Source organism: Vidua chalybeata, chromosome 5 (genome assembly GCF_026979565.1).
Source record: "Vidua chalybeata isolate OUT-0048 chromosome 5, bVidCha1 merged haplotype, whole genome shotgun sequence".
Classification (NCBI taxonomy): domain Eukaryota; kingdom Metazoa; phylum Chordata; class Aves; order Passeriformes; family Viduidae; genus Vidua; species Vidua chalybeata.
This window is the reverse complement of record NC_071534.1, coordinates 18,105,437-18,132,098: the sequence shown is the minus strand read 5'-3', so window position 1 is coordinate 18,132,098 and position 26,662 is coordinate 18,105,437. Positions and strand designations below refer to the sequence as shown.

The 26,662-nt window shown below is 41.8% G+C and overlaps 1 protein-coding gene across 7 annotated transcripts in view; it reads right to left on the bottom strand.

Annotated features, from left to right (window-relative positions):
• TCF20 (transcription factor 20) overlaps nt 1–26,662 on the bottom strand; it is a 93,072-nt gene that overhangs the window by 22,200 nt on the left and 44,210 nt on the right. For 6 of the 7 annotated variants that reach the window (XM_053942249.1, XM_053942247.1, XM_053942248.1 and 3 more), the window contains one exon: nt 19,852–25,473. In XM_053942249.1, coding sequence (XP_053798224.1) covers nt 19,852–25,437 — 5,586 coding nt within the window. In that variant the 5' untranslated portion in view covers nt 25,438–25,473. The remainder of the gene's footprint in view (nt 1–19,851; nt 25,474–26,662) is intronic. The other variant, XM_053942253.1, reaches the window with a different exon arrangement.

The window sequence follows — 26,662 nt, the reverse complement described above, 5'->3', positions numbered from 1 at the left end:
ATGACAGATTCTAAATTAGCTTTTACTACTCATAGGAAGGTATTAGTAGTCATCATAGACAGAAACATCATGCAGTCCCCACAAGCACAAAAAAGGACAGTCAAAATGTAAGCAGTTGTTTAGGAAAGAAATCCATAATGAAACTCAAATGTTCATGATGTCTGTCTGTTAGTCTTGTAGTAGCCTGACATAGTAATATTGTGTGTGGTTCTGATGACCTCTTAAGAAAGGAGTACAACTGATCAGAAACAAAAATGGACAGACCACAGAAATAACTAGGAATGTAAAGAACTTGTATATAAGTCTAAGTATTTTGGAAAAGAGAGAACTGAAGGGGGATAGAACCTAAAAAATCCAATATGATGCACATAAGGGAATAATTCTTAGCCATTTCCAAGAAGGAAGAGCAGGTTTAAATGTAACATAAACCTGTTTCTTTTTCACTCAAGTAACTAAAGTCATTGCTAAAGAATGCTGCACTAGCAAAAAGATAACCAAGTTCAAAAACAGATCAGACAAGTTCATCAAGGATAGGTATGCCTCTGGTTGGTAAACACAGGGATACCACAGCTACAACTCTAAAGCTGTAGTTGCTGAAAGGAGGGAGAAAATACGCAACTATCATTCTGCACATGCCTAGTTTTCTACAAATCTCTGAATACATGCAGTGAAGTGGTAAATACACGGCCATTGCTGGAGTTGGACACCACAACAAAAGGTACTTTTGCATCTGTCTGGAAAGGCAGTTCTTGTGAAGACCAAGAGATATGATTGTGAAATTCCAAAATGAACAACAAAAAACACCCCATGATTATCGAAAAGAATGCAGGCACCAAATAAATACTGTTTGGTTTCAAGTTTTTAAGACTCTTCAGTTTTACCTCCCTAACAGGAAGTTTGAGCTAAACTGTTACACTATATAAAAGACTGAAATTCAACCTAAGTGATAAATTCATGTTCACTACTCCTTACGAGCCTGTTTCATTCATTGGTGGAGCGATCAAAGTCTTAAAAGTGCATGAATAGGAGACTGCTGAAGAGCCAAGTAAGACTTGAAGGGGAATGAACCCTTCCCGCCTCTTCCACACAATGGAATGAGAAAAAACCCAAATGAAAAAGACCCAGTGTAACTGAACCAGAATAGAGGTTACGTCCTTCAAGAGTTAACCAGTGGCTAACTAAAACAGATTTGGCAAAATTAACAAAACCAGTAATTTTAAATGGTGCTGTAAAGCATGTTTAATTTCCATTAAAAAGGTTAAGTACATACCTACGTAGCCATTTCATATTTTAAAAGGAATATTAAAATAATATATAGACTACCAAGTCCAAGAAGCCAAGAAATTTGTAAATTTTGTTTCCTTTGATTCAAAGAGCCACCCTGAATGAGTGAAAAATTTCAGAAAGCCACATGTAAGTATAGGGATTTGAATTTGCCAAAGCATGCAAGTCTATCAGAAAAAATAATATCGTTTATGTTATCTTGACTATTCATTTGGGGAATTAAACATGCAATAATAGTGCAATTTACTTACAAAAAGGTTTGAAAGATAGAAAAGTAGATGTAGAAGAAAAAAAAGAAATTCAAATTTTCAAGCAGGGATTACGTGATAAGGACATACAGAGTTGTGGGAACAGCACAGTCAGCAAGAGAGCATTTACTCCAGTTGGATTTTCTACCAGTACTAAATTTATTTCCCAGCCATCTTGGATACTGATTACAGGAAATATCCACATACATCATGAATTTCTATTTAATGCAAGACCTACCATGTACAGCTTAAAAAACCAGCATGCAGTTACCTAAAAAGAAAGCAACATCTCCATCATAATTGAAGAGATTTTGGATAAATTAATTACCAGAAAAGCAATACTTTTGAGTATCAATATCTGGAGTGATATAAAAAAGGAAAAAACCTGACATAAAAAAGAAAATGCAATAAACTCAAGGTTTTCAAGAGGCAAACAGCATAAGAGAGGCAGCTTTTTTCTAATGAAAGAAAAAAAGAGATGATGCTGAGTATTTACTAAAAGGCTCAAAACAAACAAAAAAAGATTGGTTAATTAAAGACCATCTCTATGTTATTAGGAGCAGTGTATACAACAGAAACAAAATCTTTATAAAGGCTTAAAAGTAAGGAAATACTTTTGAGAAAAGCAAACTGTAAATGCAAAAATATTTTGAGAAGATATTACATATCTGTGCAACCTGACAGGAAAAAGGGTGCAGCACAAACCCATCCCATCAATGACTCAAAGACCTGTAACACTGGACAGAAATACACCATTTGTCATTACTTGTAATAATCTGTGCAAGCCTTCATCATAAATAGAGCCCCACTGTGCAAGAACACTTTGGTAAAAGAGAACAAAGCGTTGGTGGATGCAAAGGGATGAAATAGGAATGGTGAAATTGAGCCAGCAGCGCTGGGTAGAGTCCATCTCAGCAGCAGGCTAAGCATATCCAATTATTCATCACAAATCCCAGACAAGAAGGGCTTTGAAGAAATGCATGAAGAAAAACAAAGGTAAATGTGCAGGGTTTTGAAAGTGAAGCACTTAATTTAGGAAATTATAAAATTAGCCAGGGTGTACTGATTGGAAGTAAATCTTAAGTTCTTGAAACTGAAAGAAGAAAAAGCAGCAGGATAAAGGCAGATAAAACAATGACAACTACCTTATGCTTGAGGATAAGAAAATAGGAGGTGGGCAGATGAATGTGACAGAAGCAGGAATGTGAAAATGACCGTTCAGAACAACAAATGTTTGTGACAGCATTCCGCTGAAATTGCACTTAGTACTAAGAATACCAATTCTTAATTTGAGGTCTGAAGAATGACTCCTGCACAGTCAAAATACATTTCACTGCAAGGATAGGTGAAAAAAGTATAATGTTTATCTTACTGGAAAATAAATAACTTGTCTCTAGAAAAAAGGTAGCAAAGAAAACTACTAGTCAATACCATTAAAGAAAGAAGACAACAGCTCCCCCAGAAAGCCACAGAAGCAGTGGTTGGCAGCAGAACTCCAATAAGGAGTAATGAAGGGCACACCAGTATTCCTGAGGTCAGTGGCGGAAAAGCAGCAAAAGGCGAATCCAAGAGAAGAGGTAAAGGTGCAGTGCTTTGCAGAAAGAGAAATGCCTGCAAGTCAGTAGTCTCTCTTTAGTGATAAGCTGTCAAATAACGTATCAGTATTTAAAAAAAAAAAAATTACAATATCATGAAACACAGCAATAAATCATCAATCACAATTGAGGGCAAGTAGACAATTAGCACATATTGATGAAATGTCCTCAGATAGACAGAAGGTGCTCTATGTAAAGTAGTATTTGCTGGCCAAAAATTTGAATGGGTTTAGAGAGGAATAAGTTATTTCATTATTCAATAATAATCAGAAAAAAACCCCCTACAAACCATAGTAATATACGTGCTGCTTAAACTGCCCATTGCAATAATAGGTGCTGTTTATGAATGCTAAACTGAATTTACACAAGAACATGGAATGCCTGTAGGCTTGTCACAGACACGACACAGGAAAACATGGTATGAGCTAGCAGTAGTTTAGAAGAAGCAGAAAATATAAATAGCAGCAGTTCAAGCCTGGATGGCATTCCAGCTGGAAATTACACAGCAGCTGAGGTAGTGTCAGTAGTTTCTTTAAAGGACAGACATAATGTGGTTCTCCTGAAAGAAGAACTTCTTCCATCTAAGGATTAGATGGGGTTCTCCTGAGATCTGAAGGGAAAGGACTAATGAAGATCTTCTGGGCTCAGAACACTGCTGAATCATGGTAAAGGCAATAATATTATTCATTTGCAAGCCACACCTTCAGTTTTATAAATCTAGATCAATCTATGCTATGAAAAAAAAGGCTGGGATGAGCCATAGATTACTAGAAATAAATCACTAGACAAGATCAAAGAGAAATTTCAATCTTTTTTTCACCTGAGGTTGAAATCAAAGGATATAGGCATTTTTGTTTTGTTTTTATTTTACATAAACACACCCTCTTCTTACTTATTCCTTCATCTTCTGAAGGCTCTAGCCCAAAAGCAGAAGAGTAAGTCAACATTAAAGTCTTCTTTGTTAAGACAGCTTCAGAATAGACAATTCTTCTTTTGGCATTACCCTTATAGCTATTTATCCGGGAAACTGAATTTATTGGTAGCTATTCGTAACTCATGCTCCCCAGGAACTGCCTCTGAAAGTTTCTGCTTCAAGTGGTATCATGTGGCATCACTAAAGAATTCTTATACCTCCCAAGGATAAACTGTAACACTTCAAAGGAAGAATAATTAAATTTAAGTACAGGACTTAAGACTGCATAAAAAAACACTGTAAAAGAGTTTTATGTACCTATAATGTGAGTATTGTATTTTTCTAAAAAATTTCCTGAAGTTAACATTAAAAAAAAAATAATGTTGGTTTTCTGGAAAGCACCAGTTATGAACTGTGTCAACTCTGAAATTTTAGTGATCAAATTTACCTTGGAGAGTTACTCCCCAAGAAAAATCTTAACAAATATATATAACAATAAATTTACATATGGGACCAGTACATTGCTATTAATATTTTCAGCATTTTAACTTTTTACTAGAAAAGAGAAAGCTAACAGCAAATGAACACATAACAAAAGATTTTTATTATCTTTTTGTACCTGACTCTAAATGATACATGAACAAACTTAAATTTATCTTCCTGCCATTACAAAATCTATGCAACTAAACCATGAAACCTTGTATCAGCCCCCTGATCTTCCAATTTAATTGAGAACATCTGACAACTTAAACAGATACTGTACTTTCAAAGCACCCTACCAATTTGCCTTAATGGTCATAAAATAAGTGATCTTAAAGCCTACTTTACAGAATAATTAGATGACTTGTCAAAGGCCATGCAGGCAATTTCTGACAGCACAGGCACGATGTCAGAGAAGTTCACAGCTCTCATACCTGAACTCAAGTACATGAACTTACTTCTCCCTCCCATCCCCACCCACCTTTTTTTATTTTCCTTTTAAGCTTCACATTGAGCAGCAGTATCTTTCAGAGAAAGTCCCCATTTCAGAGATTCATGCCAGGATGCCCTCCTCCTCCTTCCCCTTCCCTAGCAGTAAGTCTTTTATGAAGCAGGTCAGTAGCCTTTAATCATCAATAACTTTCTGAAACTTAGCAAGTGTGAGTTCTCAGTAAGAATAAAGGATTTGGAAGCACAAGAAAAGCTGCAATTAACAGCAGTCTGGTGCAAAGTAACAACAAAACCATGCTGTGAAATGAGCAGCCAAGAGAAAAAGAAATACAGCTGAGTTAAGTCTCCTAGTTGTAAGCACAAAGCAAAAGAAAGTATGCAAGAAGATGGAAATGGGGGGAAAAATCACTAGTAAATGAAAACTTCACAACTGGTTTTTAACATCAATTTTAATATTTTCTCAAACAGAAGGAAAGTTTATGACCCAGGCAACAATCCGCTGGCTAAGACCTGACTGTGCTTATGCTACAATCAGTTGTGCAGCCAGACCTCAGGAAGGCATATGCAATCTATTTTTACCACCAGCAGCTCGGGTGGTGACAAACAGTGCAGCTGCAACAACCCGGAGCCCTGGGAAAGCTTTGCCACTCAGCACTGTCTGGTGCCTTGGGCTGGAAATTCAGACCAGGTCCTACACTGGTATTTCTCCTCCTATGGCAAGTCTGAAGACAACTTAAGTAGATTTAGACCATTAAAGTCACACATTGAGCAGTGTCAGAATTTCTCAAAAGAAACTGTAGCAACTTGAGACCTTTTAACTGGAAGGAAATGTCTGGTTTAGGCTACTCCAGCTAGCAAATTAGGCCAGCATAGGGAAGGGAGCAACCAGTCCCTAGTGCTTCTGAATTATGGGATCATTGTAATAAAGAAAATCCCTTATCTTTTCCTATGTCTAGACAATAAGATGGATGTACTTGACATCAGTAATAAAGAACCACCTTAGACAATCTTTAAACGGTTCCCCCCCTTTTTTTTAATTTACTACTTTGCACAATTAGTAATATCATTTTGGAAGAACTTTCCATCTGAAGTCACGATCTTGACCAGGCTCCCCACTTCCAAATAATTTTAAAACCTGAGTTTTTCTTGCACAGCCTGCAGCCCCCTCCTATGGCTAGCATTTCTCAGTATCAGTATTGACACTGAAAGTCAAGAAAGCTAGTCCAGCCAAAAATTAGCCTGATTAAAATGGGAATGGGGTGAGGGAAGGATTTGCTGGCTGGATCTCCTACCTAACTCGCTTCAGTCACAGAGCACTACTGCTAGCAGAAGGGGAGGTGTGGACAAGAAGAATGGCTTCTAACAACACTAATTTAGCCTAGATGAAATTACCACCATATTTCATCTTCACAACAGATTCCTCAGTGAAGCAGAAATGGTTTACGTGGGTCACTCTTCACTCATTTGTAGCTCTAACAGCAAAGAAGCCTTGACCGTTTGCTACACTCCTACCTCCCTCTGCCCTCATCCATTTCGCTTCCCCCAGCCCTTGCCCTGCACTCATCCTTCTCCTAATTTACCCCACAGTGGCACAAGGGCTGCTATCAAAATAAAAAAGGGAATTTCACCAAATCAGAGGGGAATTCTGAAAAAGGAGTTTTAGTTGTGGCAAGGAGAGGGACAAGTCTATGAAAACCAATGTTACTGTGAGAGCAACTCAGAACTTCAAAGGGCCTTTTCAGGATGATGATTACTTTGTTAACTCCCTACACTCGGGCTAATCCACAGCCAGTCTCTGTGTCCGATGTGCAGGCTGTGCTCTTCTGGACATTTGCTCCATTCCCCACTCCCATCCACCCTCCTGGCTTAATGCTGCAGTAGGAACAAGATGATGAGGTCAACTAACCTCAGAATTCCTATTCCCATATTCCAAACAGCTCTGTGCTCACATCTCCAGCTACAGACCTTCTCTCTCTATATGGCTCTAGCCACTTATGCTTACCCATAGCTTTAGCAATACAAGACTGCTGTTGAATGCTAATTGCTTACTAATGAAAACTAATCATGCAATTAAACTTTAATCACTAAGCAGCTGGCTGGGATCCAATCCATAACAATAAAGGCTTATTAATAACTTTTTGCCAAAGTGCTCTATCCAAGAAGGCTATCCTCTACACAGAGTCCAGCTAAGTGTATAAAATTGTTTGGAAAATATTTCCTCTGCCAACACACCAGCCAGAGCACAACAGGGTAAGAGCAGCATAGTATAAATTAGCTAAGAAGGATGGGTTTAATTAAGATCCAGGGAACCCAAACTATTCTTCTGGCTTCTTCCATAACCTCAGGCACAATGTGCTGCACAGAAAGAACTTTTCTCCAGTTCTTGTCTCTGCAAAGTAACATTCTTTAAGGCAAAAAACTAGTTATAATTTTGCTGTAGTTTCTAAAATTATTACATGAATACTCATCATACTTCAGTTTTATTTTTACTCATCTTTCTAAATCTAGGGAAATTAATCTAACCTCTTTCAGAACATATTTCTCTAATTAAAAAATATATTGAGGTTATATAACTAGGTTTATAATGGACAGATTAAAATCTACTTTTGAAAAGAAGAAAGTTTAAAACCTGCTTTCTACAAAGCCACAAAGATGATGAGAGGGCAGGAGCACCTTTGTTATGAAGACAGAGAGAGCTGGGGTTGTTCAGCCTGGAGAGAAGGCTTCAGGGAGACCTTACAGACCCTTCCAGTACATAAAGGAGCTTATAAAAATGATAGAGTGCAACTTTAAACATGGGCAGATAGTGATGGAACAATGGGGAATGGTTTTAAACTAAGAAGAGAGGTTTAAATTAGGTATTAGGAGGAAATTCTTTACTGTGAGGATGAAACACTGGAATGCTGTATAGAGAAGCTGTGGATGCCCCACATCCATGGAAGTCTTCAAGGCCAGGTTGGATGTGGCTTTGAACAGCCTGATCTCATGGAAGTCTCTTCCAACCCAAACCATCCTGTCATTTCATGATTTTAAAGTAATTTCATACCACCATCAGGAAGTGTCCCTGTTTTGCCTGCAGAATTCCCATCCCAATCTGGCATAAAGCCTTATGTGTAGGTAACTTTTTATGAACTTGGTTTGCATTTTCATGCTTGGAGAGCTTTCCTTTATTATGAATAGTAGAACACTAGTATAATCAAAGCATTATTCTTGCTTATTCCATGATCAAAGAATTCAATATAATGCTTATTTTAAAAATAAAATGGAAAAATTGTAGATTTTTTAATTTAAAAAGGTCTTACAAAAGACAGACACAATTCTAATAATCTACTAAATATTATATAAAAGAAAGTAATGAATTCTTACCTTCAAAAATTGACTTCTTTTTGAAGTCAGTAAGACAGATGAAAGATGAAAAAAATAAATCTTTTTTTTTTTTCCCAAAAATCAGGAAAAATACTTCTAAGTCTGCATTTTTGCCTAATTGTAATCAAATATACACCATTTTAAATACAAAGGCATGGAGCAGAATAAACTTATTTGCTAGTAGAGTTCTTCTAACAAAGCTAAAGGAATACAGCTGAAGTGACCACCATCTGGAATTAGTCTAAGTTTAAAAAATTGGTTCATTTTAAATTAACAAAACACCAACAACACAACAACTCTCCTCCAAAATGTTGGGGAATCTTAACAAGCTTTTTACCAGCACAGCTTAAAAAGATTCAAGCTAAAATGACACATAAATAGATTGTATTCACTCACTATTGAAAATTTCATAAGAGTTTGGCATCCCTATGGTAACAGGCAATTGAAATCTTACCAAAAAAAAGACTGTGTGAGATTGTGGGTAAGCCAGACAAAAAGCTCTAAAGCTTTGTCTAGATATCTCCTGCACAGAGAAGGCCCCATTCACATTTGGAAGAGCTTCCTCAAAATGAAGTTACTTAAATGTATTTTTAAATTAAAACTGTACAGAGATTATGAGGATCCCTGATGCTTTACAGAAAGGCAACTGTGGAATGAGCAAGCTGCTTTTTGCATACAAGTTTCCAGTGCTCTTGGCTATAACTCATGTAAGTGGGTAAACATCCTATTCTTTCCCAACACTCCATTGTCAGTAAATCTATTTTCCACTTTCTTCACTCCACATGCAAGACAAACAGTAAAATATAAAACCACATGCAAGCACAGCCATAATGCCTGTACTTTGGGATAAACTAATGACAAAGGAGTCTGCTAATAAAAATGCACAAAAAGTACATCCCTGCATCTTCTCTCTTCCCCATTACAAAGGGGTCAATAGTAGAGTCTTTCCTCTTACCAGCATCATCTTTATGCTCCAGATCTCAACTAAAATGTGCTAAAATGTGCTTCCTATCACCTGCAGTCCATAATCACCAATAGGCTGCTCCAAATTCACCTCACTCCTAGTTACAGCAAAGCAAAAGAAAACCAACTTCATTTCACAAATGTAATTACTGGCTTCAGATAATTTCAGATACTGAAACATTTGCATCAGATGTGTACATGTGGATTCTATCTGCTCAGCTCTTTATAAGGCTTGTGGTACCAACGCACAGAGCTGCTGTGAGCTACCAAGTGCTGCAGCAGTAGTGATTCACACTTCCAGGTCCTCAAGAGAAGAAGGCAGTGAACTGAAATACAACAAGGGCTTCTCCCAGGTTCTCCTCCCTGTGGAGGATTACTCTTACAGACCAGGAGTCATGACAGCAGAGTTTCAGTGGCACAGCAGATGGCAATGCCTTTCTGAGAAAACCAACTCTGAAGTTCATCATTCAGCTGTCTTTCAGAATTTCTCCTCCACGCAAAATTTCATGCTTTCTTATTTTTGTAACACTGCAGAACAACATTAAAGATGCTGCCATTTCCTGAGGAATGAAAATGAGTATTATGCTAGTGTGCACATTTCTAGCTCAAATAACCAGGTATTTGGGCATAGTCTGTCAATGAAAACCAGGAATTCAGCCACTTTAAGGGTAAGTGTAGAAAGTGCCTCAAGGTTCTATGGCAATCCTCATTTGAAGGGCTAAAGCATACTAAAAGCTGTTTCCAGAGATAAAAACAAACAATGTTCTTAATACACCCCTTTTCCAACCACTGCTGGCAGTGATTTTAAATCTGCCACTGGTTTCCCTTTCCCCACAGTGAAAAATTAAAAAGCTTCACTGTCACTTCTTCCTACTCTTGAAATGTGTCCCTATTAACAGAGCTCTAGGTGTAGAAATACAACTGTTACTTCCTGTGTGTTGTCAGGCATGTTATTTTTGAAGCAGCAGATTATTATTTCAGTTGAACCCTGACCTAACACAGAACTCCACTTGAGGGTTTTTTTTGTTTTTTTTTTTTTGTTTCATGCTTTGGTTTGGGGCGGGGGGTGAGGGCAGGTTTGGGGTTGGGGGAGAAAAAAATTACTAGGTTCTGCATGTTTTTCTTCTCTACAAAGAAAGATGATGAATAAAAGGTTAACATTCTTCTCCCAACACTATTAAACAGTAGTACCACAGACCTGAAACCCTTTCAAATGCTGGTGGCACCTGGGCACAATTTTATGTTACAGCTAAATTGATCTAATGGTTATCATTACCAGTGGAAAAGACATCCCTCTCAGATGCAGCAAAAATGGTTCAGAGGGTAAGCAAAGTCAGATGGTGATCTGGCATGAAGATCCCCCACCCCAAGCTAGTCTTCTGATGGATTAGCTGGCTACAAATCAACCCACTGTGCAAATGCACAGGTGGTAGATCTAGCACAAGTGAAGTAGTGGAAGCAAGCAGCTTGCAAAGAGGATAAAGTAGGATCACTCCTCATGACAGCAACTCCCTCCCGGTCTGGGCTTAGGGATGAGAGAGCCCACCTGTGCCAAATGAGACATGCAGAATGAACTGACACCTTTATACCTGTATGGTACTACAGTAGTCAGGTTTCTGGGCCTAGAAACTGTTTTGCTTTGTTTTGCCAAAGGCAGCTAACCTTCCACAATTTTCCCAGTTCATACCAATTCTCTGGCTTAGTCACTTGATTAGCTATGCAGCCAGGAACCTTTTATAAGCAATTACTTACAGAGCATGGGAGCTTTTTTGTTAGGCTTTGATTTCCCAAATTTGAGAATATAAATAGCTTAAATCCTAGTGATCCTTCCAGGCACCTTCCTTTACCCAATTTACAGCTAGGGTCCAGAATGGTAGAGGTAAACAAAAGAAAATGGTTCTATGAAAGCATCAGAGTAAACAAAGCATTACAGAAAGGCCATTTCCTCCAAATAAGATACTGTGGAAGATCAACTATCAGGAGTCTTAAGTCAAGAACAACTTGCCTGTGCAAAACCAGGAGCTGGGTAACATGCAAACCTACCTCTAACACTACAACTAACAAAGACACACTCACAACATGAGCCACAAGGCTGCCACTGCCCAACAGTCATGAAAAATTAAAATATCTAGTATCAAGCTGAAGAGAAAGAGACTTCAGGCATTTAGGTTCTAACCTTCTCATCACTAAAGTCTATCAGACCTACAAAACAGGCCTGTTAAGAGCCTTGAGGCAGGTAGATTTCTCCACTTTGCATAAAGAGCAGCTTTTAAAAGAGAATCCATGGAGAGGTGGACAGACAAAATTACAGACTGGTGACAGAAAACACAGAATCTTCTGCTACATTGTAGATCAAGGGCAGGTTTCACCCTTCACCATTTGTTACCCTAAAGTTCACCTGACAAACTGATGATCTTTTCAATAAGGAGCAACAAAGGAAACAGGTTCCAAGGACTCCTTTCCATGTATAAGGATTAAAACATTTCTAAAGCTGGGAGAGATGCAGAGATTGATGAGAAAAGCATTACATTTTTTAGACCTTTTAAAGGAGATCTTTGAAAACAAGCTTTCCTTTCACAAAACACTCTCAGCAGGAATACAAGCTACATTTATCTTCAGCAAGGTCAATTTGGATAAGAGCAGGGGTAGAAGAAGAAAAAAAAATACAAACAAACAAAAAACCCCATCCTAACCAGAAGTAATACATGTGCTAGGGCAGAGCCTCTGCCTTGGGAAAAACATATCTTATAAAAAAGCTCTGTAAGAATCAGCATACCACTTCCTAGTGAACAGCTTTTTAGAAAACAATAGCTGAACTATCTTGAATTCAACTTAACACAAAGAATGTTCTCTGCATTGTTCTTCTCTTCATGTACAGCTTCATATATTTAATACTGAGAATAAAGACCATCAGTTCTTCTGAACATTAAAACTGCTGACAACTACCAAAGTGACTCCAAAATTCTTCCAGTTTCAAAGGTAACCAACAGTTCATCTTACATGGAAATGAACTTCTCATTAATAGAAAAATGGTGAAAAAATAGACAAGACAGGAAACTTTCTGGTCACCTACAGTATTTGAAAGAAAACATTTTATAAGCAACAGGATCACCTAGCACTAAGGAGACGGCATTTTTTCAGTTTAAGATTTCATCAGCATTGGAACAAAAAAAGTCTAACTGCAAGAAGGCCACACCATTACTATGCATTAACAGTTTATGAGGGAGACAGACTCCTTTGCAGTTAGGCTCATCTGCTGGGGTATCTAATTTGAGCCTCAAAATAAGGAGAAGGATTAAGTCATTCTGCATGTGAAGCAGCCCAATTAATTGGATCACTTTCTCAGAACCAAAAAGCATAGCAGAGTGACCAGAGCAGAAGGAACACCTTTTTGCCTTCAAGAAAGGCAGATTCTAGCACTTTGGAAACCACCTGGATTGTTGCTTAGCAGATAACACACACCATTTTCAGTCCAGAGTGAAAACAGACTTTAAGGAAAGCTCAAAGCTCAGGAGAGTCACTTCACAGTTTGATAAACCTTTTTAAGATAACACCTTCTCAGGAATTCTTCTTGAGCATCTGGTACAAGTTGATCTTTGAGCACCTTCACATTCATAAAAATCCTTTCTTGAGATTGACTATGGGGCAGTTGTCAAAAAAATTGCAGTAGGAGACGTTTATTCATATAAGAAACAATTTAGCAAGAAACAGGTGTTCAGGGGAAAAAAAATCTAGAATGAGTGTTCATGTGATGAAAAATAGGTGAGCTTGTGTGCGAAGAAACACAGGACGGGTTACTTGTATCACTACCTACATCAATGGCCTTTGACTAGAGGTTTAAGTTTCCTATTTCTATACTAGAGTGCTGCATAAACAACAGCAACTGAGCCAGGTGTCTAAAGAAAGGATTTCAATTCACTTAATGGTATGGATTCAGTTTAAACTGGTGCATAGTTACCCTGTTGGTACCACATACAGTTTACGTAATTTTTAGTTATGGGACTATTTAATTTGCACAGAATGAGTTATGAATTATTAAGTACATTAATTATTCACTTCCAGGATCATGACCCTTCATATACCATATGCTAATGTCCTTCCTTACCTGTAGACAGAATCCAAGAGCTACATTCCTGTGTGCCTCTGCACACATCTCTGTACTTGTTCCTGGTAGGAAGCAGCTACTTGATTTGCACATCTGCTTTTCCATGACAGTAACACTAACAAACTGCATGTCAGAGGAAAAAAGAGAAAATGCACTTGCAAACCACGGAGGAGGTAAAGAAAAAGCATATGCAACAAGCATAGGAAATCAGCTGTGTGAGCCAGAAGGCTTTCCTCAGGCAGTGGGGCAGGAGAGTTGAGCTCAACAGAGCCTTTCCTGCCTGGGGATGGCTTCTGGCAGGCACACCTCTGAATACCCCATGGCCATCTCTGTGCTGCACGTAACCCTCTGAGAGCTGAAGGGATGAGGATACACTGCTTCCAGAGGAGAACTCAGCACAACAGCTTGCTACAATAGGAAAAGAAAAATGCTAGAAGAAAACCTTTTCCATTATTTGTCACAGGGGCGATAAATAGATTACTCTTATGGATGTTATAAAAAGGAGCCCAGCATCATGTTAGGATACTGTGTTTGTATGAGACACAATACAGAGCTTTTAAACTCTGACTTGGGAGAGGGATAGAATTAGGCTTGTCCTTGGCAAGCTGTGGGATGAGATGCAAAGGTTAGAGGAACAGAATGCTAGTGAGGGCACTCTGCCCTTGACTCTGAAATGTGCTGGTCACACTGGGGCACACTTAGAGTCTTACAGAGGTGAGCCAGAGACTCCTGAGGTAAAAGAAGCCAACAGGGATACCAGCAGGGAAATATCTCAAAGGAATTAAGGGCTGTTCCTCTGGGAAGGTGATGCAGCCAACAGCCTAAACCAAGGTGCCTTTACACCAAAGCACACAGAATGGGCAACAAACCAAGGAGGGGCTGGATGCCACCGTGCTGCTGGAAAGTTATGATCCTGTTGCCATTACTGAAACTTGGTGGGACAAATTGTGTGACTGGAGCGTGACTATCAATGGCTATGAGCTGTTCAGAAGAGACACAAAGGAGGGAGAGGTGGAGGGGTTGCCCTCTATGTCAAGAGGTGCTTTGAGTGTGAAGAGCTGTCTCTGAAGAACAGCCATGAGCAGCTTGAAAGACTGTGAGTAAAAATCAGACACTGAGGCAACAAAAGGAACCTTGCGGCCGGGGTCCGCTACAGCTGCCTGAGCAAGGGGAGCCTATTGACGAAGCCTCCTTGCCCCAGTTAGAGGAGGCATCGTGCTCACAGGCTCCAGTCCTGTTGGGGGACTTCAGTCACTTTGACATCTACTGGGAAAGTACCACAGTAAACTGCAGGCAATCCAGGAGACTCCTGCATGGAAGATAGCTTCTTGAGCCAGGTAATAGCCCTACCAGAGGGAACCTGATACTGGATTTGATGATCACCAGTGTAAACTGGGGATGTCAAGATAGGAGGCAACCTGGGTTGGAGTGATCGGGCATTGGTGGATTTTGCAGTCCTGAGGGATATGGGTCAGGTAAGGAGTAAAGTTAAGCCCCTGAACTTCAGGAAAGCAAACTTCCAGCTCTTCAAGGAGATAGTCAATAGGGTACCCTGGAAGACTGCCCTCAGCGACACAGGAGCAGAACTGAGCTGGCAGATTTTTACTGAAGTCTTCCATAGAGTTCAAGAGCTAGCAATTTTGAGAAGCAAGAAACTGAGCAAGGAAGGCTAGAGACTGGATGGCTGAGTAGGAAACTCCTGGTCAAACCAAAGGGAAAGAAACAAAGACACAGGCAGTGGAAACAAGGACAGGTAACTTGGGAAGAGTATAGGGATGAAGTTCAGTTGTACAGGGGTAGTTTGGGGAAGGCCAAAGCAAAGCTGGAACTGAACCTGAAAAGGAATGAAAGGAATAACAGGAAAGTCTTCTATAGGTAGGTTAACCAGAAAGGGAAGGACAAAGAAGGTGTACACCCCAATATAAACAATGCTGGCAAACAGCTAACAATGGATGGGGAGAAGGCTGAGGTACTCAACCTTTTTGTCTCAGTCTTCAATGACAACCTCTCTTCCCACACCTCTCAAGTGGATGGATGACAGGATAGGGACTGGGGTAGGAGAGAGTCCCTCAAACTGTATGCAAAGATCAGGTTCACAAACACTTGAGGAACCTGAATGTACACAAGTCTGTGGGATCTGAAAAGCTGTATCTCAGATTCCTGAGAGAGTTTGCTGATGTAATTCCTAAACCACACTCCATGGTATTGGAAAAGTTGGTAGTCAGGTGAAACCCCAGGTGAGTGGAAAAAGGGAAACATTGTACACATCTGTAAAAAGGGCAGAAAGGAGGACCCTGGAAACTACCAACCTGTTAGTCTCACCTCTCTGCCTGGGAAGATCATGGAACAGATCCTCCTAGAAGCTGCACTAAGGCACACAGGGAACAGGGAGGTGATTCAGGACAGCCAGCATGGCTTCACCAAAGGGCAAGTCCTGCCTGACCAACCTAGTGGCTTTCTATGATGGAGTGACTCCTGCCTCCCTGAGAAAGGGTGAGGATGTAATTTATATGTAATGCTTTTGAAATGTAAGGCTTTTGACAGTCCCACACAACACCTTTCTTTCCAAACTGGAGAGTGATGGATTAGGAATTGGTTGGACAGTTGCATCAAGAGGGTAGAGATCAACAGCTCAGAGTCCCAGTGGGCATCAGTGACCAGTGGTGTCCCTCAGGGGTCTGTATTGGGACCAGAGTTATTTAATATCTTCATTAATGACACAGATGAAGGGATCAAGTGCATCCTCAGCAAGCTTGCAGATAGCACCAAGTTGAGTGGTGCTCTTCACTCACCTGAAGGATGGGATGCCAGCCATAGGGATCTGAACAGACTCAAAAGTGAGCACATAGGAATCTCATGAGGCTTAACACGACCCAGTGCAAGGTGCTGCACCTGGGTTGGGGCAACCCCTGGTATCAACACCAGCTGGGGGATGAAGGGATCAAAGTCAGCCCTGCCAAGAAGGACTTGGGAGTGCAGGTGGACAAGAGGATGGACACAACCCAGCAATGGCACTCACAGCCCAGAAAGCCAATTGTATCCTGGGCTGCATCCAAAGGAGCGTGAGCAGCAGGATGAAGGAGGGGATTCTGCCCCTTTGCTCTGCTCTGGTGAGACCTCACTTGCAGTGCTGCATCCAGCTCTGGGGTCCTCTGCACAAAAAAGGACAGACCTTGTTACAGCAAGTCCAGAGGAGGCCACCAAAATTATTAAAGGGACAGAGCATCTCTCCTTACAAGGAAAGGCTGAGGGAACTGGGATTGTTCAGTCTGGAAAAGAGAAGACTTCAGGGTGACTTAATTGTGGCTTTCCAATACTGAAGAGAACATACAAGAGAGAGGCTATTTACAAAATGTAGTGACAGGACAAGGGTGAATGGTTTCAAATTGAGAGTAGGTTTAACTTAGATATTAGGAAGCAATTCTTTACTGTGAGAGTGGTGAGAATGGTGATACTGTTAGAAATTAGGAAGAAATTCTTTACTGTGAGAGTGGAACAAGTTATCCAGAGCAGTTGCAGATAGCCCAGTCTAGTGGGAGGTGTCCCTACCCACAGCAGAGGTTTGATCTTTAAGATTGCTTCCAATTCAAGTCATTCTATGATTCTATAACCAAAAAAAAAAAAAAAAAAAAAAGAAAGTACACACACAAGACAATGGTCCCTGATGCTGAAAGTTCAGTCTTATAAACAGATAAAAAAATTGATCTAGACAGAACAGTGGAGAGCACTGAAAGACTACATATTATCATATACCAAAAGTAAGCAGTAGTTCTTGCAGCCTTAAATAGAAAGGATTGGGAGGAAATAATTTTAAAATCAAATGAGATTGTGAATCTGAGCAACATGAAAATCAGAATAAAATGATAGACAATGGATTAAGGATGATGTAGATTAAAAGCCATGTTTTGAAGTGAGATTTTGGAAACTCATGAATTCAAGAATAATTTTAAAGTTTGTGCTGGAAGAACATGAATCTGGAGAAAAAAGAGTCTCTACAAGACTCTGGAAGAAAGTGATTGAGTTATCAAAAGCTACTCAAAAGCATCCTATTCCAGGATATAAAACAAAAGCACAAGCAAACTTCAGTGAACCCCACAGAAAAAACATGAAGTAATGAAAAACAGCCTCTCAATAATACAATGCAAAGCAAGGAGGTAATCAAAAGACACAGGCAGGAAACAAAGGTAGAACAACACTTCAAGAGTAGCACAGCTGACAGTGATAATGTAGTCGACAGAAAAATGGAAAATTAGGAACTGGATCTGAACCTTAACCGGGAAAAGATCACCGTAATGTAAACACGGATTACAATTGCAGTAGAGCACAACTGAAGCCACAGTGGAGGACAAGAGCCCCAGACAATGCACTCAAAGAACTTTGAGATGAAAAAAGAAAAAGGAAATTAAGAGGTAGTTGCAAAGGCAAGAGAGGCCACAAGCATTTTCTAAAAATAAAAGAGAAACACTTATTTCTACTGGCATTATGAGGGAAAAGAAAAGACAGAGGAGTTGAGCAACTGATTGAGGGAAAGAGGTAGAGGAAGAGTACACAAAGTTCAAGAGAGAGAAGGAGATATTTTTGTAAGGTGCCATAAAGGCAGATGAAATGGTTCACAAGAAGAGGAAAAAAAAATTTCACTTGTAAGGAGGAGATGACTGTAACAGTTGGAAGAAAGTGCTAAAAGGGTAAGCCAAAGCATATTCAATCAGAAAGTCATGAAGATTCCATGCAGAGAAAGAACCAGACGTCAAACAACATGCAAAAACCCACATAAAAATGTGGATAACACGCTGCTATTATTGAACTAGTTTGATTAGAGCCTCTCAACACAGCATGTTTTAGCATAGCCAGGCTTATGTCCTTTGCACAAACGGGGACACAAAAAGGATCACTGGAGGATAACTCAAGTGGTTCAAGAACTTGTAAAAAAGGCATTTGCTATTGGGAAAACCAGAATCCTAAGTGAAAGACACACCCTACACACAGTAAAAAGGGAAAATCAGGCTGGAGAGCTACAAATTCAAAATACTGGTGAGGTACCAGACAAATGAAAGTATGGCCACATTGTGAGTAGAATCCAAAAAGGTGGTGGAGAACCTGAAAGAAACCTTGCAATTATCAGAGATAAGAAATTGGGCAGTTGCATCAGAACAAGTACGCAGGCATGGCTCGATGAAAACCAAATGAAATTAACTGACTATGTTTAATGAGAGACTAGAAACAAGAATGCAAGCCAAATCAAGTTAGGGCAGAGAAGCATGTAATTACTGTCAAAGAACAGTTGAGTGAAAATTTAGAACAAGCCAGGAATCAAACTTGCAGATAAACTCATGGGGAGGAAACAAGCACACTGTATGTAACAATATAGAGGAAAGAAGATAAAAACTGGATCCCAACACTGTTTAGAAAAGGAAGAATCTGAAGGCAACAGGGAAAAAGTAGTTTTATGCCTCTTCCGTGGGCTGACCCAGGATAGAGAACAATACAAAAAAAGATAACCATAAAAAAGGCAATGCAGGATACTGATGATGGCAAAGCAAGGCACGTAACTGTGGTTTTAAAGCATCAGCTTCTGCCTCAGGAAATCAAGAACAGTGAGTGTGTCCATCCACAATCAGGCAGTTGTGAATAAAGTTTTTCATTTGTCCCTGCTTCAATTTTACCTATTTCTTCTCAGTCATTGTATACTCACGCTCTGGAGAAAGTAAATTATCAGTGTCATTTGTGAATGCTGAACTCATCAATACTAAACCCACACATATTTCACTCAATGCTTACAGACCTTTGTGCAACTCTCCTCTATCCACCTTATTTTGCAAATTCTCCTACAGTAGTGTAATATGTATTATAGTGTAGAGTAACTCGCACTGGAAGGAGCCCCTGCTGAAAGCAGAGCCAACTTTGAAGGTAGATCCACCCTGAGATGTGAAGACGCTTAGGGCTCTGCCCAGAACCAAATTTTGCATCTCCAAAACCAGGGCATTCCACAGCTTTTCGATCATTTCCCCTCCCTCAATCCAATGTCTGATTACCCTCAATGAATTTTTTTTGCCAATTGAACTAGAATTTTCTTTGCTGCAATTTGTATCTGCTACCACTTATCCTTTCACTCTATGACTCCAAGAAGAGCCCTAGAGAACACTAAATATCTGACAGAATATAAGAAGGAAGGGCGAAGAGATCACTGTAGTCACGAGAAAGCCTTTGGACATCCGGAACTTTTACTAGGTAATAAGCATCCAGCTTTTTGATGTCCAAAAAATCTTATCTGATCAGGTGTGGCAGAGATCTAAACGAGGCCATCAAAAGGACATCACTAGAGATTTATTAAAGATAAAAAAATGTCTGTTTAAGACATGAGGAAAGAACAAGAAAAAACAGTAGTCCAAATGGTATATATTTGCTAAGGAAAGAAAATAATTTTGTATAGAAAGGTTAGGTACTCACCATCTCTCTCGCAATCTCCACAGCTTCCTGCAGCCCATAGAGCCTGCCACAGACCAGGTAGATCCCATTGGCCCAGAGAATACAACCCTCATGGACCCAAAATTCATTGCTGTCAAGAGGTAGTTCAGGAATTTGTAACTCCAGCTCAGTGCCACCTTCTGAAGTGGGCATAGATGGTTTTGAGTCCAAAGGAGTCTTTTCACCACCATTGCCACCATCAGTGGTTGCTTTTTTACAAGAAGCTCCCCTTGAAAGTGACCGAGAGGCTCCGCTACAGTCCTCAGAGCGGTGCCGCCTCTTAAAGCGGGGATGAGCAGCCAGGCTTCTTTGTTCCTTCTGTTGTTGCTGTTCCTCCTCCTCTTCAGTATCTGTCTTGGAACCATTAGAAGCACTTTTGTGCCGTACCTTCACCTTGCTCTGCATTTCTGTGGCCCTCTTTGGAGGTGGATTCTTGGGCAAAGTAGCTGCGTAATCCTGGGGGTAGAAAGGACCAAAGAGGTCACCCATGTTACGATAGCTGGCCCATTTGCCACACAGGCAGCAAACCAGATGCCCCAAGACAGAAGACTCCGTTACTACAGGGCCTTGCAGCATGAAAGTTGAGGTGGGCAGCACTTTGCTCTCCGCATTGCTAGGAGGGGGTGTTGAAGACCTCTGTCCTTTCCGACCCCTCACCAATTTGTTCTGCTCCTCTTCCTCTGCATTTATGATTGTGCACACAGCGCCTAATTCACACTTGTTTACCACATGAATATAAGGGAAAAAGGACTTATTCTTGGAGTCACTTTTATCTACAGACTGGGTAGCATATTTAAGCTTGATCTCTGGTTCTTGAGGCTCCACGATTGGAGCAGCCCGTCTAGGCTTCCGCTTCCGTGGCTGTGCTGCAGGTTTTCGCCTCTCCCTCCTTTGCCTCTTGGGCTTTGGCTCACCAGCACCCACCCCTTCTGCAGGCTGTGATGGTGCTGGCTGGGGAGGCGGGGGCACAGGCAGCTGCTGCTGTTGCTGCTGCTTCTTCTGCTTGTTCACACTCCCAATTGGCCTCCCTTTTTTCTTTCCAGAGGGGAAATATCCCTTTGGAGGGAAACCATCTGGCTTGGGCGAAATGTTTGTCACATCTCCATCTTTTTCCTCAGACTTTGGATTTGGTTCAGAAATGAACACACTGGAAGGGGAAATTGTTTTTGAGTCAGAAAAGGTCAGAGTTCCAGCTCCACTTATAGATCCATCAGACCTTCCCTGACCACTTGACTTCTGAGAAGGTGGTGGTGCTGCACTGGATCCTGCTCCCTCTTTGCCAATACCGGCAGTTTCAGGGACCTCTTTTTTGTTTTTATCATCCTCGCTGCTTTGCCATTCTTCTGAAGATCTTGGAACAGTTTTTTCACCAGTTGTATCCTGGCTTGCTGGCCCCACTTCATCTGATATCTCCCCTTTTCTCTTCTCAGCCTCTGGTCCATGTCCAGCCACATTTCCTCCTTCAGGCCCACTCTTGAGGGACAGGATGTCATCAAGAGTGACAGTATCTGGACCAGTTTCAGCACTGTTGGCAGAAACACTTCTCCTGATATTGGGAGATGTAATTTTCTGAACAATAGCTTCCAGTTTTAATCCTCGCCCCTTTCTTGGGGGCAATATTTTGGTCTTCGCTGGGCTTGTGAGGGAAACAGCAGGACAATTCCTATTATCAGGACTTGGCAGGTCCTTGAAGGAATCTCCCTTTGCAACTGACTTGCCAGCATCTTGGCTTTGAGATGAATGAGCATAGGAGTTGTATGTTTTATCGGCACCTTCTTTTGTTGAAGTCATCAGTCGCCCTTTATCTTCACTGCCACTGTTCTTCATATCATGTGGCTGTCTTTTGGTAGGGATAGGAGAGATGAAAGAACGCACCCTCCTCCTCATAATTAATGGGTTTTGCGGAGACTGGTCCTCCTGGCCAGGGAGCCTAAGCATAGCATTACTAGGCTTGGGCAAATCTGTAGATTCCTCTCGTCGATGCCCATCGCTGTCTTGAGGGCAAAATCTTTTTTGGTTGGCTGCTCCAAGAGGGCCGCTGCTTTTGGCAGGAGAAGTTTGCCGAGAGAGGTCCCAACCAGATTCATGGTGCTGCAATTTCTGGCTGCCGTGTTTCAGTTCGGTGCATTTGCTCTGAGTACTGTCACTCCCCATGACACAGCGCCCAGCTTCCTGGCTTCCAGTATCATGGTAAGAGCTACCTTGAAGGTACATCATTCCATCCTTGTCATTTTTTAAGGGACTCCTTACTCTTTCCAGAAACTGCTGCTGTCTCGGGCTTTTCCTTGCTCCTTCCTGCCTGTGCTGAGCTGCAGCAATCACACCCTGAGCAGCGCTGCTTGCCCAATCTTTGTATTCTTCTTGCTGTTGCTGGTATATCTGTCTCTTGTAATGATACTGGGAATTCAGACTCTGGTTGGGGTCACCAAAAGCATGAGGCCTAGCATTCGCGTGATATGCCGAAGCCAGAGATGGGCCTTCTGAATTCTGAGGGTAGACAGAATGCAAGGAACCCCTGCTAACTCTTTCAGATAGTGTCATGTGTGGGTTCATGTGATGTAGATCTGCCCCAGGGCCTCTGCTTCTGCCTGGTGACATTTTCAGCTTATCAGCAAGATCCTGATATTGAGAGGGTGATTTACCCCTTCCAGTTCTGCCAGGTCCTCGTCTCATCTGTGTCGATCTGTTGTCCTGCTGGGGCATGTAGTCTGGAGCAGCATCGGAGACTGCAGCTCCAGGGCTGGCATTGCCTCGGAAAGATTCATGCTTGATACCAGCAGGATGACAATGGTCTCCTGTTTTTTTATTGTTGAGACTAGCTGAGCTCTTTGACTGTTCAAAATCTTCTTCCTTTATTTGCCCACTGTGAGCTTTCATCTTTGTTTCCATGGATACTAAACCACCAGGGAGTATTACTGACTGGCTCAAGCCAGAGGAAAGACGTTCACTCCTTCCGCTTCTGGCCTCAGGACCCATGTGTCCTATGGGGTGAGGGCCAGGATCTCTTACAAGTTGCCTTAATGGAGATATGTCACAGATCACTGATCTCCTCTCTGAGAGCGCTCCTGCCTCATGGGCAGCAGACTGAGACTCCACATCGAACTTTCTAGCAATAGGGTAATCAGCTAAATTTATCTGCTTCATGTCTGCAGCTGCACTGCTAGACTTCCTATCCCAGGGACCCCAGTGAGGGCCTTCCAGGAGGGACCCCATGCTTTTGTTTAAGAGGCCTCTATTGGTCAATTCATTGGTTTGACTAATTAAAACATTGGGTCTCATGGCTCCCTCCAAACTCCCAGCCATCCCAGAATGCTCCTGTGCATTCCTAGAATACCTTCTGTCTGGATGATGGTGGTACCCCTGTAAAACCTCTTGTAGGAGGCTAGGAAACTTCTCATTACGGCCTTTGCGCTCACTATGCCCTGGAAAATCCCCCTTTTCTTGACCAGATGGATACTGTGGAAAGCCACCAATACTTCTCTGTATACCAGGTGCTATATTATCCTTGTAGCTGTACCTTAAACTGCCAGGAGACTTGGAAGATTCTGTTCTTGCAGGAAAATTTGGCCCAACAACTGCATGACCAGGCTGGCTGTTACCCTCCCCATTATGGTTAGTGTTATCGCCACTTTTGCTCCCTTTACCTCCTCCTTGAGTTTCTTGCTGAGTCCCTGCATGCCCAGCTTCTTTTGCTCCACTAGTGCTAGCTGGTGCCTGAGGGGCTGTGGAAGCATCATCTTGTGCAGGTTTATCTTGCCCACCTGACTTTTCTACTCTTCCTGTCATGGCTTCCCGGGAGACAATCACCCCAACTGCCTTTTCATTCACTTTTGGGGCATTTTCCACAGCCACCACAGCTTCCTTCCCATCAGGGGAGGCCACATCTTCCCTAGCTGCAGGACTGCTGCTGAGTTTTGATGGCTCATTCTGAGAGCCTTGTGCTGGTGAGGAGTTGGGTCTCTCTAAATTACCCCCTTTGTAAGTGGTGTCTGAGCTGGTGCTCTGGCCACTCAGCTGTCTCACCCTTTCCCCATGATCCTCTGAACTACTGGAACAGCCACCATCCAGAGATTCTGCCATGGGAGACTTGAGTTGCTCCTCTGCCTGGGAGGAGCCTTCTGAGTTGGTACAGCTGTCGGCCTTCTTGGAAGAGGATGATCTTTTGGAACTTTTTTTCTGAGGTGCCAAGGCATCCGAGAGCAACATGTGCTGGACTGTGTTGGGCAGATTGGCAACTTGAGAACTTAGAGCACTCAGGCTGCTCAGTCCTGGATCTGTGAGCCTTTTTTCCTGCAGTCCTTCCAGTCCAAACCCCTTGAATCCACCCGCATGAGCATTGGGGCTTGGCATCATAGATGGTGTAGGACTAAGTTGAGGCATCATCTGCAGGATTCGGTTTCGAGAACCCATGGACATGTTGCCTTGCCCACACTGGAGATTTTCTCCACCTGGCATGAGTGGAGAAGGGGTAGAGCTGCAGCTTGGAGACTGAACCACAGATGCAGCAGGCGATGGATTAGAGATTGGACTGAAGTTTTGGTGGAACTGCATTGGTGACCTTACAGGCACTTCAGTCTGGCTATACTGTCCCACTTGACTTTGAAGAGAGAGTTTGGTGGCAGCATTTGAATACTGCATTACGTGCTGAGGTGGGTGCTGTTGCTGCTGCCCTTGCTGCCCACTTTGGGGCAGCTTAGATTGCTCAAAGCTTTTCATCGGTTGAGTTTGAAAGCTGTAGTTTGACTGGGTCCCATAGGCCTGTGCATTGGAACCCACAGCATGGCCTTCGTACTGCGACCCAGAATTCACATTGTAGCTTCCGTCATAATTCTGTCCTGACTGGCCAAAACGCTGTGGGGAAGGGAAAGAGGAGGAGGAGGATGACGAAGGTGGCTGATAGTGTTGGCTGAACTGACCCACTCGTAACTGGTAGCCTGAAGCAGAGGAAGGCAGGGTGGATGGACGCTGCATTGGCTGCAAGTGTGAGGTGCTAGAAGCAGACTGGCTGGAAGCCTGGGGTAAAGGCTGATGAGATTGATAGATCTGCTGTCTCAGCTGCTGCACCTGCTGCTGCTGGCTAGAAGCCTGCTGCTGATACTGGGCACTCCCTGGAGAAAAAGGACCAGTATAATCCTGTTGATAGTGGGATACACCCCCAAGGGTCGAGTGTTGTGTTTGGAACTGGCCCACATGTCCCTCACTCCCATACTGATTCCCAAAGCTACTCCCTTGAGGGGGCCCATAGCTCTGTACTGGTCCAGAAGGCCTGCGCTGAGGTGGCTGCTGCCCTCCTGACACCACTGGATCTTTGTTGGCAGCCATATAGTAAAACTCTCCTGCTTCTTTTCTGAAACCTTGGTAGCTCTGATGGCCAGAGCTCTCACCAGGCATTGCTGTAGAGGCTCCTGTTGCTCCACGACGTCCACTGCCAGCACCTCCTCCAAAGCTCTGGAACATCTGGGCCTGCTGGCGGGGGCTGAACTCTTCCAGTCGGGATGAAGTATGCACTTCCTGCGGGTAGCTCTGCTGGTTTCCGTGATAACTACTTTGCTCCCGAAAGGACTGCATGCTGTTCAGCAGCAGAGCAGTAGCTCGAACACCCTCCTAAATATGGAGAAAAAGAGAGGGAAAAAAAAAAAGGTATAATATGTTTCCCAGTCACACCAGTACCCCACTCAATTTCCCTGCTTCAACAGCAATTAAAATTTAGTATTTCTCTTCTACTTCCTGATATATCAATGTTTAACCCCTTGTCTTGCAACCTGCCAATCTTCCAGGTAATGCAGGCCAGTAGCCTACTACCAGTTGGAGTACATTTCCAGCATTAATATTTCCCATCTTCATTTACTAATGTGTTTTTGTGCCCTAAAGAGAGAAACTTCCAACAATATTTGCAAAGCAAAGGAGAGCAATCCTCACGGTCCAGCTATTCCCTATGTCTAATACTGGGAGTAATCCAAGTATTTTGCTACCATGCTTAAGGACGCGACAAGAACCCTGCAATACTTTCAAACCACTCTTGGATTTACCACAGGAGTGATAGCCAAGGTCCATGTTTCACACTGGGAAGATCTCTATAAGCAAATACTCAAGATACAATTGACCAAAGCTCAAACCAAGATAACCCAGTGAAAGAATCTATGTGAGCGTGTGAAAGAACTGGCACCAGCATATTCAGTGCTCAGATCCTGAGTAATTCCAGTGACACTCCTAGGTGAAAACCAACACAAGACAACACATTGCATTTTCTCCCCCAACCATCTGCTTTGCTTTACAGGATGGAAAGTTGAAACAAGTTCACTCTATTTGAGCAAAACAGTCTACAACTTCATTCCTCAGGACTTTTATATTACCTTGAATGAAACAAAACTGATAACATTTGCCAGTCAGAATATATATTTTGGAATACCGTGTATGATCATCTACACTTATATAAGCAACTCATAAGTAAACAAACTCCAGGAAGCCTCTCCTCTGTATTTCAACATATTATTCAGTATGTGGAATTATGACTCACCCTCAAGGACTGGACCACAACTGCTGAATTGTTTGGGGACCCTGATTAGTCCCTCTATAAAAGCCTGTCACATTACTAGATGAATTAAGAAAAGTACAGAAATGAACAAGTATGTGCATGTACACTGCCTTTAAGCAACAAAACCAAACAAACAAAGAAAAAAACCAAAACCAACCAAACAAAACAAAATTCCCAAACTAACAGATGACATAAGCACTTCATGTCTGACACACCTTGTGGTTTTCTCTTTCTGAAAAAAAATATGGATAAAGCCAC